Source organism: Oncorhynchus masou, chromosome 6, assembly GCF_036934945.1.
Source record: "Oncorhynchus masou masou isolate Uvic2021 chromosome 6, UVic_Omas_1.1, whole genome shotgun sequence".
Taxonomy (NCBI): Eukaryota; Metazoa; Chordata; class Actinopteri; order Salmoniformes; family Salmonidae; genus Oncorhynchus; species Oncorhynchus masou.
In genome coordinates this window covers 41,971,347-41,990,158 of record NC_088217.1, presented here as the reverse complement: position 1 = coordinate 41,990,158, position 18,812 = coordinate 41,971,347, and the positions used below count along the sequence as shown (strand labels likewise).

General features: G+C 46.4%; 1 protein-coding gene across 2 annotated transcripts in view; it reads right to left on the bottom strand.

Moving 5' to 3' along the window:
- The window catches only part of LOC135542072 (receptor-type tyrosine-protein phosphatase gamma-like), a 292,645-nt gene that overhangs the window by 16,587 nt on the left and 257,246 nt on the right, over window positions 1-18,812 (bottom strand). The window contains exons 9-15 of one of the 2 annotated variants that reach the window (XM_064968704.1): window positions 11,652-11,836; window positions 9,131-9,239; window positions 8,727-8,776; window positions 7,384-8,158; window positions 4,045-4,183; window positions 1,948-1,986; window positions 1,004-1,095 (exon numbers count right to left, since the gene is read on the bottom strand). In XM_064968704.1, the coding sequence (XP_064824776.1) occupies window positions 1,004-1,095; window positions 1,948-1,986; window positions 4,045-4,183; window positions 7,384-8,158; window positions 8,727-8,776; window positions 9,131-9,239; window positions 11,652-11,836 (1,389 nt within the window). The remainder of the gene's footprint in view (window positions 1-1,003; window positions 1,096-1,947; window positions 1,987-4,044; window positions 4,184-7,383; window positions 8,159-8,726; window positions 8,777-9,130; window positions 9,240-11,651; window positions 11,837-18,812) is intronic. The other variant, XM_064968703.1, reaches the window with a different exon arrangement.

Below are 18,812 nucleotides of genomic sequence, written 5' to 3'. Positions count from 1 at the left end.
CTATTCTAGAAACACTGTGTTACAGTCTAATAAAGCCACATACCTGCTGATAGCTCCTGAGGAGTTACAATCTGCGGGGGAGAATGTAGAGTACTGAAGTAGGTTCTCAAAGTTAAGACCCTTTTAAGGAGGAGGAGAGTGCTCTTCTGGTGCCTACTTTATAAGCCTGCCCTGTCCACGTTCTGGGAAGTGCTTTGCCATTGGCTTAAATAGGCACATTGGACACAGCTCTCTGTGCCAACGCCCATTGTGAAGGGCAGTCAGTCAGTCCAAATGGATTTGGACGCTGGGGGAAAATCTTGGATATAAGGGGAGATGTTAGATATGGAAGAGGGGGTCTTTGAGGGTCAATCTCCATGCCTCTTAGGTTTGATCCACTGTCTGGACAGAGTGAGAGAGTGAGAGATCCAGCACTCCTCTACCCTCCTCCCCTTCCACCCTCCTTTGGTGCATTTGAGCTAAACCAATGACGACAGGGAACTCTCATCAATCGGTTTAAATGCTAAGTCGAGTGAGTGCACACAAACACCTGTACACACTCATCACATCATTATGAAGGAATAGTCTGTCCAAAATTGATCACACACTATGCATCACAAACTGATTCTTTGGAAGAACAACACGATATTTGGAAGAACTATTCACTGACTCTTCAACAGAGCCCATAGAGGTGGCTGGATGTTGAAATAGTGGTCTCAGGTGAGGAGATGGGTCACATGCAGTCTCATATGGTGTCTCTACTGTATGTGAGTGGTGTCTGTACAGGTTGTAAATGATTTGTGCCTACAGTATTCCAGTGACACCAGAGAGGAGCAGAACTATGTGGGACTTGGCTCCTCCCCATTTACCCTGCGTGTATATTACACTGAGCACAGTCAGAAAGCAAAAGTTTGGTCATCTTCAGTGCTGGGCGCCATGTTGTTTCCGGTAAGCATTCCATTCATCCATTCATGATTCCTGGAGTACTATGGGGATAAAAAGGGATGCTCTGATTGGTGCTTACCTGGGATTGGAATGACAGGGATGCTCTCATTGGGCACTACTCTAGGAGAGCTACTGTCTTCCACGTAGAAATGAGCTGTCTGGAAACACCTCCTGAGAGAGAGAGAGAGAGAGAGAGAGAGAGAGAGAGAGAGAGAGAGAGAGAGAGAGATAGAGAGAGAGACGCACACTGTCAGTGACACGTTAGACCTGTGAATAATGTATCAACAATGACAATCCCCCCAAAGTAAACTCAGACGGCAATGGTAACGCGGAACAGGATCAAGGTGTACTTTGAACTCCTCCAGAGCAGGCGAACATTAGCGTAAACACACAGTCACACACACACAGTCTCACAGCTCCCGCACCTCTCAAAGAGGTTGGGTTAAATGCGGAAGACACATTTCAGTTGAAGGCATCAGTTGCACAACTGACTAGGTTTCCCCCTTTCCCTCTCCTCACACACAGTCAGAGTGAAGACTCGTAAAAACACTATGAGAATCCATTTGTTTTCAGTTTAAGCATACTGTACAGTGTATGTCTGACGTCAAACGATGATCAAGAGGGCAAAGTACACATTGAAACACAATTTGTGGAGGTGTGTCTGGAAAGACATCTAGCTCTAGACTAAGTACCAACTTCACGGAAGTGAACTGTACATAAACATATTGCACTGTACGCTTCAGCAAAGAGCTCTAACAGAGATAACAGCTACAATATGGAAACAATGGAAACAGTAAAAAAAGAAACTGTTCCTCTCTTTAAACTCCCCAAAGTGAAAGAAAAACTAGTTTACTTATTTCTTCCTCAGTGCCACCACTTAAAAAGAGGATAAAGGTGAGAACAGGAAAGGGGAGAAATAATCTTCGTAGGAGAGAGGAGCACAGGTCTGAGCTTGAACCAGAGGCTATATAACAAATACAGCGTAAAGTCACGGTCCGTGTGTGTCTATGGTCCTATTCCTACCTGTATTTTATGCAGAGTAGATTGCAGAAACGGGTCATCCTAGAGAGTGAAGAAGAGGAGAGACAGAACAGTCTTTGCCAGCAGCGTCTGCATGCTGCTGCTGAACCAGACCAGCGGACGAAGGAGAAGAGAGGAGGAGTAAAGGGAGGGGAGAGGGGGAGGGCTTCCCTGTCCCTTCTGCTCTAACATTTATATTTGAGTCATTTAGCAGACGCTCTTATCTAGAGAAACTTACAGTAATAGTAAGTGCATACATTTTCATACTGGTCCCCCTTAGGAATCGAACCTACAACCCGGGCGTTGCAAGCACCATGTGCTACCAAGTCACACAGGACCACAAACAAGCCGGAAGAGCAGCAGCCTCTCTTTCTCTCTGTCGAGTAAAGAGTTCCTGGATCCTTCCCCAATAATTCTCTTGTGTGTTTATAGTCAGGCTCAGGGTTGGTTGACCTAATCTCAGACCAGTCATTACCAGGTCATTACTCATTGGCGGGCTTACTGTCCACAGGCAGCCAATGTGGTCCTGGTGGGGGAGGGGTTACATGGCAACATGGGGGTTGAGCCATGAGCTCCACTCCACAATAGGATTAGAATTGCCCAACACTCCCCTCCCATGCCTCAGACACCTGCGACTGCCCAGGAGACCTTGAGCTCAAGTCCCAACCGTTCGTCTGTGTATACGTGTATGTGTGTGTGTGTGTGTATATGAATCGATATTCTATTGTGTCAGATCCCCTGGGCCTCCAGTGTCTGGGGGGATGTCACCATCCAGACGACATCTCTGTAATACCAGGAACTTTATCTCTGACACACACACACACACACACACACACACACACACACACACACACACACACACACACACACACACACACACACACACACACACACACACACACACACACACACACACACACACACACACACACACACAGTCATCTGATCTGCAGGATGCACAAAGGTATGCCCAGTGCCCACCCTGTGCTCAGTTCAGCCAGGCTAGGCAGGCTATGCTGAGTCTAAATGCTAGGTTAACCCAACAGCCAGCCTAATCCTCCTTAGCTTGCTGCTGCAGCCATGAGCTCTGCCATATGTTCTCCTCAGAGGCCCCCTACAGGCCAGAGCCCTATGAATCCCACGGGTAAAGGTTGCCCTCCAGGCACAGATCAAGGATGAGTTTAGCCTCCTGAAATCCTACAACCTTAACCATTAGGGTGGAAGCATAAAACTGACCTGAGATCAGTGCCTAGGGGCAGCTTCCTCCTGCTCTGCTGGGTCTCAACGAGGGGCTAATCATTTGGCCATGGCTGTGGACCTTTAACGGAGCCGAGGGTGGTGAGAACCAGAAAGGTCACGGCCCACTCAGAGGAGAGATGGTCTTTGAACCCAGGCTGGCATTAAACGCCTATTTCAAGTGCTATGATGGATGAGCTTTGATGATAAAGGCCTGAGGACAGACATTGCTCTATTCAGCATCATAAGAATCATATCAATCTTACAGTAGGAGATATTGGCTGAAAACTAGTGCTCATAACCCCAATGCTATGTAGATTATGCTTTTTGTGTGACAGTATTTGCAGATGGGAGAGTGTGTATTATGGAATAGTACCTGTTAAATACAAGCTTGCAGTTAAATACATTCAAATGTGCATGTTCTCCACTACCCTGGCAGATGCAAAACCCACCGGGAGATCTCTGTGTCAGTTTCTCCCAGTGGCTGCTTGGTGTGTGTATTCTCACCCATGACCCCCCCCCCTCTGCTCCAGAGTGGAGCTGTGAAGGGGAGCAGATGGCCGGTCATACCCCTGGGCCTTAACCCATGAAGGGGGCAGCAGGGGTCTACTATAGGGCACTGGTGCTTCAGGGGAGAGCAGGAACCATAGCCAGCTCACACACTGAGAGACCACAGACAATGCTCTGGGGGCTGTTTGAATTAGCACTGGAGTGTACAAATCTCACAACGTCTGTTAACCAGCGCTGTCTGTAGCATTTCACCCTCCTTCAAACTATATCAACACGATCTGGGGAAACATTCCTCCTGACAGGTTTTATTCAGCTATGTGAGTGTGATGTGTCAGTGTTTGTTATGGTACCCACCTCCAGTAGACGAGCACGGCCAGCAGCAGGCTGAGGCAGACGAAGGTGAGGGCAGAGACCACCATCAGGGGGATGATCCACTCCATCCTGCCCACCCCGGGGGCACCCTGCCGGGTCAGGTTGGTCAGGCTTGTCCTCTCTGAAGGAGGGGGAGACACAATCAGTCAGAATAACAGCAACATTTACTGGACAATATAGGAATACTGATCTGGAAGTGGAGAGGTAAGGCATGAGGTCAAAGACACATTTAACTCAGCTTCACAAAGGTACAAAACAAGCCACAAACATTGATGTCTTAAAATTAGCTTGCCATCTTATCAACCACAAGACTCGTTGCTGGCCGATTTACCTTGGTAAAGTGCTGACAACATGATCGGACCAAACGTTTTCCCAGAAACCCCCTCTCTATGTAGACTGGTGTGGTACTATTCCATAATACCCCAAAAAGCTTGTGCTGTGAACCTTGAGCTGTGCCCACCAAAGAAACAGTAGCCTCTCTTCAAACCGAAATGCTACCAGTGATGATATATTCCTGTCCTTTCAAATACAGGTATTCTAAAGTTAGCCACATTACCTGACAAAATCTATCAACATCATCAGCCCCTCAACCTACTGTATCTAGACTGGAGCTTTACACTGACAGAAACAACCCTGGATCACATCCAATAGGCCCACACAGGAGGAAAAACTGTTCACGATGACAAAGATGAATTGATATTGGATATGTCTAGAACATCAACAATCAACACACCATCTTTTTATGTAGATAAGCCTGGTGCTACATAGCCGGGATGTCTTAATAACCAGATGCTCCAACATATCCCATCAATCCTGAGGCTTTAAAGCCACTGAGCACGCCCCCTTCCACGCTGCTCTGCTACCCTACCTACCCAGGGCTAGTTCTCCTGCGGTGCTGTTCCCGGCCCCCATGGCTTCACTCCGCAGCGGGAGCCCGGGCGGTAGCGGTAGTGGCACAGTGGGTGTGGCCCTGGGAAGCAGAGACAACAGCCCCCTGCACTGCAGCACAGCCAGCCGCTACCACAGCTTCTCTCTCTCTCCCCAACATCCACACACACCAGGCAGGCAGGGGAACCATGATGTGCTGCTGTGCTCTCCTCCGCTCTGCTCTCTCCTGTCTGCCGCTCACGCTAACACGAGTTGTCCGGGAAAAAAATGCCAGCGGAAGTGCACATGGACACACACAGCCAGTCACAAACATGCACTAAAGGATACACACACACGCACACATACAACACTGACACTCCAACGCACACACACACGACATACGCTCACGCACACACATGCATATTGATGCCACACAAACAAGCACACACACACACCAATGGTCTACATGTCTCTAGTGCCAGGCAGGGAGCTGTTAATGGAGCACAGGGTTTTTTTTCCCTGCAGCTGCGGCTCTGCTCTGAGCTCGTGTCACTGGCTCTGAAAGTAGGCCAGCACTCAGCCTAAAGAGAACATAGAGGAGGGAGAGAGAAAGGGGAAGGAGAGAGAGGAGGAATGGGAAACAACAAGGATGGAGAGAGGGAGAGTGAGAAAGACAACGAAAGAGAGAGAAACAGAGGTACAGAGGGAAATACAAGGAAGGAGAGAAAGAGAGGGAGTGGTAAAGACAGAGTGAGAAAGCTGGGAATGGGATAGATGAGGAAGTAGAGAGTGGGATAGATGAGGAAGTAGAGAGTGGGATAGATGAGGAAGTAGAGAGTGGGAGAGATGAGGAAGTAGAGAGTGGGATAGATGAGGAAGTAGAGAGTGGGAGAGATGAGGAAGTAGAGAGTGGGATAGATGAGGAAGTAGAGAGTGGGATAGATGAGGAAGTAGAGAGTGGGATAGATGAGGAAGTAGAGAGTGGGAGAGATGAGGAAGTAGAGAGTGGGATAGATGAGGAAGTAGAGAGTGGGATTGATGAGGTAGTAGAGAGTGGGAGAGATGAGGAAGTAGAGAGTGGGATAGATGAGGAAGTAGAGAGTGGGAGAGATGAGGAAGTAGAGAGTGGGATAGATGAGGAAGTAGAGAGTGGGAGAGATGAGGAATTAAAGGGAATGGAAAGAAGGAAGGAAGGAGAGAGTGGGATAGATGAGGAAGTAGAGAGTGGGAGAGATGAGGAATTAAAGGGAATGGAAAGAAGGAAGGAAGGAGAGAGTGGGATAGATGAGGAAGTAGAGAGTGGGAGAGATGAGGATTAAAGGGAATGGGAAAGAAGGAACTAGAGAGTGGGATTGATGAGGAAGTAGAGAGTGCGAGAGATGAGGAAGTAGAGAGTGGGATTGATGAGGAAGTAGAGAGTGGGATAGATGAGGAAGTAGAGAGTGGGATAGATGAGGAAGTAGAGAGTGGGATAGATGAGGAAGTAGAGAGTGGGATAGATGAGGAAGTAGAGAGTGGGATTGATGAGGAAGTGGAGAGTGGGATAGATGAGGAAGTAGAGAGTGGGATTGATGAGGAAGTAGAGAGTGGGATTGATGAGGAAGTAGAGGGTGGGAGAGATGAGGAATTAAAGGGAATGGGAAAGAAGGAAGGAAGGAGAGAGTGGGATAGATGAGGAAGTAGAGAGTGGGAGAGATGAGGAATTAAAGGGAATGGGAAAGAAGGAACTAGAGAGTGGGATTGATGAAGAAGTAGAGAGTGGGAGAGATGAGGAAGTAGAGAGTGGGATTGATGAGGAAGTAGAGAGTGGGATAGATGAGGAAGTAGAGAGTGGGATTGATGAGGAAGTAGAGAGTGGGATAGATGAGGAAGTAGAGAGTGGGATAGATGAGGAAGTAGAGAGTGGGATTGATGAGGAAGTAGAGAGTGGGATAGATGAGGAAGTAGAGAGTGGGATTGATGAGGAAGTAGAGGGTGGGAGAGATGAGGAATTAAAGGGAATGGGAAAGAAGGAAGGAGAGAGAGGGGAGAGTCCTATCCTACAGAAACATGTATCAAACACACATCTTTAAACTTCAGTGGCAGTTTAAATGCTTTAACTGCCCTTACAACAGTCTCTCAGCATGTAGAGAGCTCTCCTGAGCAGATTGTTCACTTTAATGAACTCCACACCTACTGTATGTCATTCAGTATAACCTACGTGTGTAGGTGTTGATGTGGGTGTAAATGGGTATGAAAAAGCCTCCCAACTGAACCATGGTGTGTCCAATACAAGGCTGTCATATTCATTTCCACTTTATAGTCATTTTATTAAGAATCCCATACTGATGAAAGGAAAAAGACCACGTGGAGACAGCGAGTACTATTTGGTCTCGGATCCAACCTTGATGCCCTTTCATTATTTTACTCAGATTCAAGATGAATTGAAAAGTAGCTACTATAATGAGTTCTCACCTGTGTGTATGGAGAAAGGCCAGTGGCTCTTGTTCCCTCCTGTGCTAGGTCTGAGAGTTGGGGAGGAGTTGTCTGGGGCGGGGAACTCTGCAGGGTCATTCCCTGGCTCCATGGTAGGGGGCACCACTGTGTCTGTCTCCACCGTGCTCTGTGTGTGTGTCACCAACGGGTCCTCCACAGCACTAGAGGGCGTAGTGCTGCAGGTGTTATTCTCCCCTGCTTCTCTTCTTTTCTCTTTAGCAGTCGAGGCTGGGGCGGCCGTGGGCGGCTCCTTTACCACCCTGCTGTTCGTCTGCTTCTCTACCTTGTCCGCCACTGTCACTTTCTTCTCTTTCGTCTCCTTCTCTTTCTCCTCCTCGTCTTCCTCCTTATCCTCCTCTCCTTCCTTCTCTCCCTCCTCTCCCTCACTTTTTGCACCTTTCTCCCTGTCCTCAGCTCCCTCTCCGTTATCTTTGGCTGCGTCAGCACTCTGGCTGGCTGGAGGTTCGGTGGTGGGCTGACGAGGGGGGGCCGTGGTGGGATTCTGTCTGGAGGCGGGGGCTTTGGTCGGCCACACAGAGCTAGGGAAGGAGGAGATGACCCCACCACTGAACCCCAGCCCAGCCAGGAGGGTACTGGTCACCACGGACGCCACCGTCGCCTGGCTACCACTGGAGGACGGGCCAATGCCCGTTGCGATGGAGACGAAGGAGAAAGGGAGGCCGGAGGAGGTCCAGGTGGAGGAGCCGGAGCTGATGGGAGCCATGTCAGCTGAAGAGGCCGGAGAGACGGTGGGCTAGAGAAAGAAACAATAGGCGAAAAGGGATGAGAGGGTAAGAGAAGGAGGGAAAAGAGAGAGAGACATGGCTGAGTTACACAACACCTCACATCATAATGTATCCCTTCCTACTTCCTCTTCCCGGCCCCCGTGGCTTCACTCTGCAGCGGGAGCCCGGGCAGGAGTGGTAGTGGTAGAGGTAGCCCTGGGAAGCAGAGACAACCGACCCCTGCACTGCAGCACAGCCAACCGTGACCACAGCCTCTCTCTCTCTCCCCACCATCCACACGCACCAGGCAGGCAGGGGAACCATGGTGGAAGAATATTTACATGCCTTATTAATCCATCAGTAATCATGTACATGTAGAACTGTTTCATCATTTGAAAGGAGAAATAAGTCAAGAACATTATAAGCTATCTTCTGCTCAATATTGCGATTTCATTGACTGTGGACTGACAAGTAGGCTAATTGAGAGTATCTGAGTCACAGTGGATGCATGCTCTCCAGCACAGAGGTTTGATAATGAGACAGTGCTGCTCCCTGCTGGAGAGAGGGAGTACTACAGTGCGTTCACTCAACACTCACCATCCCTGTTTTCACTATCCTTGTTCCTTCAAATATCCTGGTGGTGTTAGCTGAAAGGAGACCATAACATTAAAACGTGTTAACCGATGATGAAACAACATATATTCTACTGAATAGACAGTGTAATACTGTATTGATTCTAGCTGTGCAACAAATCAACACAGGCATTTAGACAGACAAGAGATATGTGATGAGGAGCGGGAAGAGCAGAAACAACTCTGGATCACCAAACAAGACAACAAAGGAACAAAACAAGAGACAAAGAGATGTGAGATCAATAGAAACTGAGCGATGCAAAGTGACGGAAATACATACAGTTTGTTTTTACAAAAGTGAAAAGAAAAAATGAAGGAAAGAGGGTGATGAGGAGGATGATGACAATGAGGAAGATGAGGAAGAATCACCTCTGAAGAGCATGCTCTGGCTGAAGTCACTGCGCATGTCGCTCATACACACAGCCTGCACCCGGAACAGGTACAGCACGTCAGGAGACACCGGAGTGATGACAGCTTCCTGTAACACACAGAACCAGGGGACCGTCAGCAATACACAGGAGCACCACACACATCTAGATGTGCACACTGACACACGCGCATTAAAAGATCAATTGTGTCCCTGTGTTTTTGTCGGGGATCAAAGACTGTTTGATCCAGAGAAACAAAAGGAGGAAGTGGTTGACAGCGAGCGTCCATGCTCACACACACATAGTAATCATCTGTGCTCACACACACATTGCAATCATCTGTGCTCACACACACAGGAGGTGGAATCGTCTGCAGAACACCTCCCCTAAACCCATGTAGCTAGAAGGCTGTCTGCTATACTGGAGGAGTGTATGTACCATAGAAATAAGATAGATAAGATTCTATTTCCATGGTGTGTACTCCTACACTTAGGGAGGGTGGCAAGAGCACATAGTAATGCACACACACACACACACACACACCCGCGCACACACCCGCACACACACACACACACACACACACACACACACACACACACACACACACACACACACACACACACACACACACACACACACACACACACACACACACACACACACACACACAAATGATTGATTCCCGTTCAAAATCCTATTTTCCCTTACCCTAAACATAACCCTAACCACTAACCTGTAACCATAACCCTAATTCTAACCCTAACCCCTAAGCCTAAAATAGCCTTTTTACAAGTGAAGACTGGCAAAATGTCTTCACTACTCTACATTTTAGTTGGTTTATTATTCTTGTGTGGACTTCTGGTACTCACAAGTATAGTAAACTGTGTACACACACACTTTGATGAGTTCTGGCTACCTTCCCGGAGAGGTCACACAGCTTAGCCTAGAATTCTGTCGTGGCTAAAAGGATGACATAACACAGCCCCCAAGACCCCAACACAGCATAGAAGGCATAGGTCACAAAATTAAGGTTAGAGAGTGGTGGGAAAATATACTCTCGCTCTCTCTCTCTCTCTCTCTCTTCCTCTCTCTCGTGGTCTCTCTATCTCCTTTCCTTCTTTCTGTAGACAACAAACACTGGATTTACCACAGAGTATTGAGTGGTAAGATTGTGGCAACACTAGCAAAAATACATAAAACAACCGAAACCCTTTCTAATTAGGACGCAATGTAAATCACCCTGGCTGAATATGGGCGGTAGAGACAGGGCTGAATTACGCGTCACATCGTAATGTATCCTTTCCTATTTCCTCTTTATGGTGTACGCGTTCCAAATCACACGCCTGAACTATCCCCATGGCGGGGAGATGGAGGTCCAATCCACAGCTAAATGCATGAGGAATGGCTATTATCATAACTCACATTCTCTGGTGTCCGATCGCCAGGGAGGGCTCGCCGCACAACTAAATCTTACATTAAGTAATGGCGTTTGTTCTCCCCTCACCACCACCACCTCCTCCCTGATTTATGCATGTTCCGCACAGTTTAATTCAGTTAAGGATGTGTCTGCCCTGTTCCCAGGCGGTTATTACAAGTGGAGAGGGCTGTAAAGACCGACGGCAGGCAGCAGGCAGGAAGGCGGGGCTGGAGCAGGGTTGGAGTGGTTTAGTAGGCTTCTCCATGGATTCTAGCGACAGGTTTCATAAAGCCTGGCTGTACCGTGAGACCCCTCATGGTGGTGGCCAGGGAACAGACAGAGAATACACATGGAAATGACTATCTGAAAAGAAAAGGAGGAGAGATGGAGGGAGAAAGAGAGAGAGATTGAGTGGGAGGTAAGTGATGGAGAGAGAGAGAAAAAAGAGAGAGAGAGAGAGAGAGAAAAGGGAAATATATGGAGATTGAGAAAAATAATAAAAAAGAGTGAGAGAACAGGAAGGAGTGGTGAGAGGAGCGAGAATGGCTGAGACAAGAGTAGCTGTGGTACATGGGGAGATTAGATTCTGTTAATGATGGGCAGCCCTCAAAGAAAAGAACCACCACGTCCCTCCTCTGTTCTCTCCTCCACTGTCCCTTGTTCTCCCTCCCTCTATCAGCAGGCAGGAATCCCTCCTCATTAAATCCCAGCCCCCAAACGGAACACAATGGCAGGATAGAAAAAGAGCTGTGGGTGTTTAAAATGCCAGTGCTGCTGCTGCTAAATGGCTGGGGGCGGCTCTGATCCTTACATTGGTGTTTCATAATGCAAGTTCCAAGGTCAAGCTACCAAAAGTGTCACTATAGTAGGTCGCCACACGCAGTCTAATATGCAGACAATTTATCATCATTTTTCAGTCTACCTCACCAGTTTCTGCATTGTCACTGTGTGTGGTAGAGTAATTGGGGTGTGTTAATGTAGTCTCACTCATTCACTCACTGTCTTGAAAGTGTGTGTGTGTTATAGAGTAACTGACCAGTTTGTGTTAACGGTTAGTAACATTTGTGTGCATGTGCAGGCGAGTGTGAGTGTGATGAAAACGGACCAGTTTGTTTTGGCTGTCAGTGACGTGTGTCTCCTCGTAGGACTCATCGTGTTTGGTCCAGCTGTAGGAGATGAGGAAGGAGATGATTGGCGGGTGGTAGGTGAACTCTGGCCGGGTCCATCGCACCACCAGGGCCGTGCGGTTCAGATGCTGCACCTTCATGTTGATGGGAGCACTGCTGCACACTGAGAGAGAGAGAGGGGAGGGAGAGAGAAAGTGAAAGAGAGAGATGGAGGAAGAGAGAGAGAGAGAGATGAGAAAGACAAGTACAGGGAGGGAGTAGGGGGATGTGGGAGACAAAAGAGAAGGGAAAAAGAAAGAGGGTCTTACACTGTGGTCCGACAACGATCTGGAGTGTCAGACAAAGGACTGCCGGAGGATAGGAGAACCCACCACACTCGCATGGACACACATATGTATGCATATTCGCCCCTCACACACACATACAGTACGTGTAGGCACTTGAGATCGATGAAAGAGCGAGAGATGCAATGAACAGAGAGCGAGAGATACCGAGGAGAGTGAGAGTGGGGAGTTTGAGGTAGCTCTGTGACTTATGGAGCTGTTCCACCAGACAGCAGCATCCGTCTTAGGGCTAAAACAATACAGGCTCATATATACGTGCCTCCAGGCCTTCCATCTAGGTTTTATATCTCCCTATTCCCTATATATATGTATGCCTCCATAAATCACATAGTTCATAAGCAGTGTTGTTCCCTCATGTGGCCACAAGATGTCTCTGTTTGACCAGCAAACAGAGTGCCGAGTCCTCAGCTCTGCAAGGTGTTGCACGGCGTCAAAGACAGCTCCATGGCTCTGTAGTCTCCACAACAGAGGGGTTCATTACTGGTCATGTCAGAAAGCTGAAAACATCACTTCAATAATCAAACCCTGTTTTATTCACAGGGAACTCTTCCGGAGATCTGCTTTATTTCTCCCAGAAGTCCCTCACCTGAACAGATGTCATTCCACCCATTGAAGACAGACAGACTAGACAAAAGAACCAAATGCTGCCTACATTTCTATCATCAGCTTTATTATTAATAAGAGTTTGAAGATGAATTCAACACACTGTCTAAACAAACAGCCTTGATATGTACGAGTACATTCACTGTTATTGTGGAATGATAAAGCAGGCTCATGAGAATAGCCTGTTATGAGTTGTGTGTGACTCAATTCATTAGTCATAAATAGCAGCAATGCGGTCATCCAATAATATCCTGATGAATAGCGGCTGTGGTTTGGCAATATTAAAGTGATTAGTCTCTCCCCCTGTACTGTCGCCTGGCTGGCTGGCTGAGCCAATGGAACCTGTTTGACCTCCACACACACATGGTGTCCTCTAGATAACACCCAGCTGTGGTGGGTCAGCCTGCACTGTCACTCAGCACGTGTGTGTGTGTGTGTGAGAGAGTAATAGAAAGACAAGAGAGAATGTGAATAGGGGACAGTAGGTAAGGGGGCATCGCTGTGATGAATGGCATAAGAGGATCTCTCCTTCATCCCTCCCAGGCCCCATAGCCCCTCATGACTCCACTCTGATAGCAACAAGATCTCACGATCTCACTTCGGTATTCAACGTTTGTCCAGAGGGGGGGGTAAATGTCAAAACTGAACGATTAAATTTAGCGATTCATTCCGACTGGTTAACGTAAGGGTTAAGGTTTGGGATAGGGTTCAAATATATACAGTACTGTGCAAAAGTTAAGCAGGTGTGAAATAATGCTGTAAAGTAAGAATGCTTTCAAAAAGAGACATGTTAATAGATTAGATTTATTAATTAACTAAAGGCAAAGTGAGTGAACAGAAGAAAAATCTACATCAAATCAATATTTGGTGTGACCACCCTTTGCCTTCAAAAGAGCATTGTTTCTTCTAGGTACACTTGCACACAGTTTTGAAGGAACTCGGCAGGTAGGTTGGCCCAAACATCTTGGAGAACTTACCACAGTTCTTCTGTGGATTTAGGCAGCCTCAGTTTCTTCTCTCTCTTCATGTAATCCCCGACAGACTCAATGATGTTGAGATCAGGGCTCTGTGGGGGCCATACAAACACTTCCAGGACTCCTTGTTCTTCTTTACGCTGAAGATAGTTCTTATTGACTTTTGCTGTATGTTTGGGGTCGTTGACATGTTGCAGAATACATTTGGGCCAATCAGATGCCTCCCTGATGGTATTGCATGATGGATAAATTTCTGCCTGTACTTCTCAGCATTGAGGAGACCATTCATTCTAAACAAATCCCCAACTCCATTTGCAGAAATGCAGCCCCAAACTTGCAAGAAATGACCTTCACTGTTGCCTGCAGACACTAATTTGTGTACTGCTCTCCAGCCCTTCAGCGAACAAACTCCCTTCTGCTACAGCCAAATATTTCAACTGTTGACTCATAGTCCAGAGCAACTGCTGCCATTTTACTGCACCTCAGTTCCTGTGTTTTCGTGCATAGTTGAGTCGCTTGGCCTTTTATTCAAGTCGGAGGTATGGATTTTTGACCGCAAATCTTCCATGAAGGCCACTTCTGACCAGACTTCTCCGGACAGTAGATGAGTGTACCAGAACCCACTGTTTTCTGCCAATTCTGAGCTGATGGCATTGCTGGACATCTTCTGATTGCAAAGGGAAGTAAGCATGTGTCTTTAATCTGCTGCACTAAGTTTCCTTGGCCGACCACTGTGTCTACGGTCCTCAACGTTGCCCGTTTCTTTGTACTTCTTCAAAAGAGCTTGGACTGCACATCTGGAAACCCCTGTCTGCCTTGCCATTTCTGCCTGGGAGAGACCTTGCTGCTAATGCAGTATAACTACCTTGTGTCTTGTTGCTGGGCTCAGTCTTGTCAGGGTGTATGACTTGACAGTAAACTGTCTTCAGCAACCTCACCTTGTTAGCTGAGTTTGGTTGTTCCTCGCCCAGTTTTATTCCTCCAACACAGCTGTTTCTGTTTCAGTTAATGATTGTGTTTCAACCTACATATTGAATTGATGATCATTAGCACCTGTTTGGTATAATTGTTTAATCATACACGTGACTATGTTCCTACAAAATCCCTAACTTTATGCAAGTGAACCTACAAGAAATGATGCTGTTTTGAAGGCAAAGGGTGGTCACACCATATATGGATTTGCATTTAGTACATTGATAAATATATTCTATTAGCATGTATTTTTGAAAGCATTCTTACTTTACAACATTTTTTCACACCTGCCTAAAACATTTGCACAGTACTGTATATATTTTTTTATGAGTACCTAGCACTGGGATTGAACCTGCGATCCTCAGAGCTGTAGCTCACGGTTCAAGCACTTTCTCTATCCCCATCCTCAACACCCTAGCAAGCCACAAGCCTACTAGGTGGTAATAGGCGCTCACGTTGACCCTAGTGGATGGTACTGAAGGCATCTCTTGACATCCTGGGGACCTGGACAAACGTATAACACTGCAGTGGTCTGGTGTGACCTGGCTGCTGATATATGGGAGATGGCAGCAATAGTACAGCAGAGTGCACACTAAGTTATTTCAGAGCACCTAAATGAATTCTAAATGAATTCTAATTGTGACCATTACTGAGATATTGGGCTCTCCAGGACCTGGTAATGTTTCCTGATTTCCCTTTAACATTATCAGCCATTCTACAGGCCAGCAGGCTGGATCCAGGTGAGAGAATAGAATAGCTCCTTGACCAGAGACTTCTAAGTAGTCACTCCGTTCTTCACTGGAGCAGGACATAGCATACCATTCCCCTTTGTGTTTCAAGGGCAGAGTAAAGAGTCAAGGAATTCCGACACACACACACACACACACACACACACACACACACACACACACACACACACACACACACACACACACACACACACACACACACACACACACACACACACACACACACACACACACACACACACACACACACACACACACACACACAGGGGAAAGGTAGTGATGGCAAAGGGGACATCATTCTTTCATACTGGCTACCAAAGAGGAGAGGAGGTCTCTTAAGAGATGTGAGAGGCAGTTTAAAGGCGGAAGGTGATCTGTGTCCCTGCGCTTACCTGACCATGCTGGTAGATGAATGGCTAATATGAAGGAGTAAGAGGACAGTGAGAGAGCCAGCTACCTTACTGGAACTTCAAAGAGCTCACTTCAGGATGTATGTCACACAACTAAATAATTAGAACATTCCTGTGGGGTCAGAACTGTGTAATAGCTACAGGTAACTGCCAAAATAAAGGAAACACGTCAGTAAATGTGGGATACAAAGTGTACTGAAAGCAGACACTTCCACACTGGTGTGGTTCCTGAGTTTATTAAGAAGAGATCTCAGTTACTTTGAAAGAGGGGTCTCAAATGAGCATAGGGGTTTTAATGTGTGTGTGTGTGTGTGTGTGTGTGTGTGTGTGTGTGTGTGTGTGTGTGTGTGTGTGTGTGTGTCTCAGTCACCAGATCTTAACCCAAATTAACACTTATGGGAGATTCTGGAGCGGCGCCTGAGACACTGTTTTCCACCAACATCAACAAAACACCAAATGATGGAATTTCTCGTGAAAAAATGGTGTCTCATCCCTCCAGACACTTGTAGAATCTATGCCAAGGCACATTGAAGCTGTTCAAAAACTAACTCAGTGTGTTATGTCAGCTGACCTGCGTTAAACCATGGCTTGCCATACCTTTGCTTGTTGTCTCTTAAAATCCTAACTACTGTAGGGGGGTTGGGAATAGATCCAACACCAGACCCTCCATCCCCTTCTAAGCCCACTCCAAACCCTTGTGTTTGTGGAACAGATCAGTTCTGGGTTAATTCACCCCGGCTAAAGCCACTGGAGCTCATTTCACCCCTTAGGCTTCAATTCCACGCCTCTATTCTTGGAAGGAACGACAGCCATCACACACTCTCCATCCCAATTATCATCCACCCCTCCATCGCATCACTCTCCGGGTCACAGCTCGCTGTGCCGCCAATCAATTTCCCACGCCCATAAATGGAAAGAAATTATTGTTTGATGGATGATAAAGAAAATCTTCTAAGCTTTTTTTCTGTGGATTAGTGAGTTATTGAAGAGCACATCAATTAATTCTAAATTAATTCTAATTGCGATAATTGCTGAGATATTGGGCTCTCCAGGACCTGGTAATGTTTCCTGATTTCCCTTTAACATTATCAGCCATTCTACAGGCCAGCAGGCTGGATCCAGGTGAGAGAATAGAATAGCTCCTTGACCAGAGACTTCTAAGTAGTCACTCAGTTCTTCACTGGAGCAGTTCACACAGAGGCTTGCAAAACTATTAACAGCCCTTGGCATTTTTCTTATTTTGTTGCCTTACAACTTGGAATTAAACTTGATTCTGGGGGGGGGGGGGGGGGGGGTTGTATCATTTGATTTACATGACATTGAACACTTTGAAGATGCAAAATATGTTTTATTGTGAAACAAACAAGAAATAAGACAAAAAAATGAAAACTTGAGCGTACATAACTATTCAACTCCCCCCCCCCAAAGTCAATACTTTGTAGAGCCACCTATTGCAGCAATTACAGCTGCAAGTCTCTTGGGGTATGTCTCTATAAGCTTGGCACATCAAGCCCATTCTTTAAGGCAAAACTGCTCCAGCTCCTTCAAGTTGGTTTGGTTCCGCTGGTGTACAGCAATCTTTAAGTCATACCACAGATTCTCAATTGGATTGAGGTCTGGGCTTTGACTAGGCCATTCCAAGACATTTAAATGGTTCCCCTTAAACCACTCAAGGGTTGCTTTGGCTATATGCTTCGGGTCATTGTCCTGCTGGAAGGTGAACCTCCGTCCCAGTCTCAAATCTCTGGAAGACTGAAACAGGTTTCCCTCAAGAATTTGCGCTATCCATCATTCCTTCAATTCTGATCAGTTTCCCAGTCAATGCAGATGAATGACATCCCCACAGCATAATGCTGCCACCACCGTGCTTCACTGTGGGGATGCTGTTCTCTGGGTGATGGGAGGTGTTGGGTTTGCGCCAGAAATAGAGTTTTCATTGATGGCCAAAAAGCTCAATTGTAGTCTCATCTGACCGGAGTACTTTCTTCCATATGTTTGGGGAGTCTCCCACATGACTTTTGGCGAACACCAAACGTGTTTGTACATTTTTTTCTTTAAGCAATGGTATTTTTCTGTCCACTCTTCCATAAAGCCCAGCTCTGTGGAGTGTGCGGCTTAAAGTGGTCCTATGGACAGATACTCCAATCTCCACTGTGAAGCTTTGCATTTCCTTGATGGTTATCTTTGGTCTCTTTGTTGCCTCTCTGATTAATGCCCTCCTTGCCTGGTCTGTGAGTTTTGGTGGGTGGCCCTCTCTTGGCAAGTTTTTGTGGTGCCATATTCTTTCCATGTTTTAATAATGGATTTAATGGCGCTCCGTGGGATGTTCAAAGTTTCTGACATTGTTTTATAATCCAACCCTGATCTGTACTTCTCCACCACTTTGTCCCTGACCTGTTTGGAGAGCTCCTTGGTCTTCATGGTGCCGCTTGCTTGGTGGTACCCCTTGCTTAGTGGTGTTGCAGACTCTGGGGCCTTTCAGAACAGGTGTACAGTTGAAGTCAGAAGTTTACATAAACTTAGGTTGGAGTCATTAAAACTCGTTTTTCAACAACTCCACAAATTTATTGTTAACAAACTATAGTTGGCAAGTTAGGTCAATTTAAAAGCAATGATACCAAATACTAATTGAGTGTATGTAAACTTCTGACCCACTGGGAATGTGATGAAAGAAATAAAAGCTGAAATAAATCATTCTCTCTACTATTATTCTGACATTTCACATTCTTAAAATAAAGTGGTGATCCTAACTGGCCTAAGACAGGGAATTTTTACTTGAATGTCAGGAATTGTGAAAAACTGAGTTTGAATGTATTTGGCTAAGGTGTATGGAAACTTCCAACTTCAAGTGTATATATAATGAGATCATGTGACAGATCATGTGACACTTAGATTGCACACAGGTGGACTTTATTTAAGTAATTATGTGACTTCTGAAGGTAATTGTTTGCACCAGATCTTATTTAGGGGCTTCATAGCATAGGGGGTGAATACATATGCACTTTTCCTTTTTCTAAATGTATTTTTTATTTGAAAGTAATTTTTTTCATTTCACTTCACCTATTTGGACTATTTGGTGCATGTCCA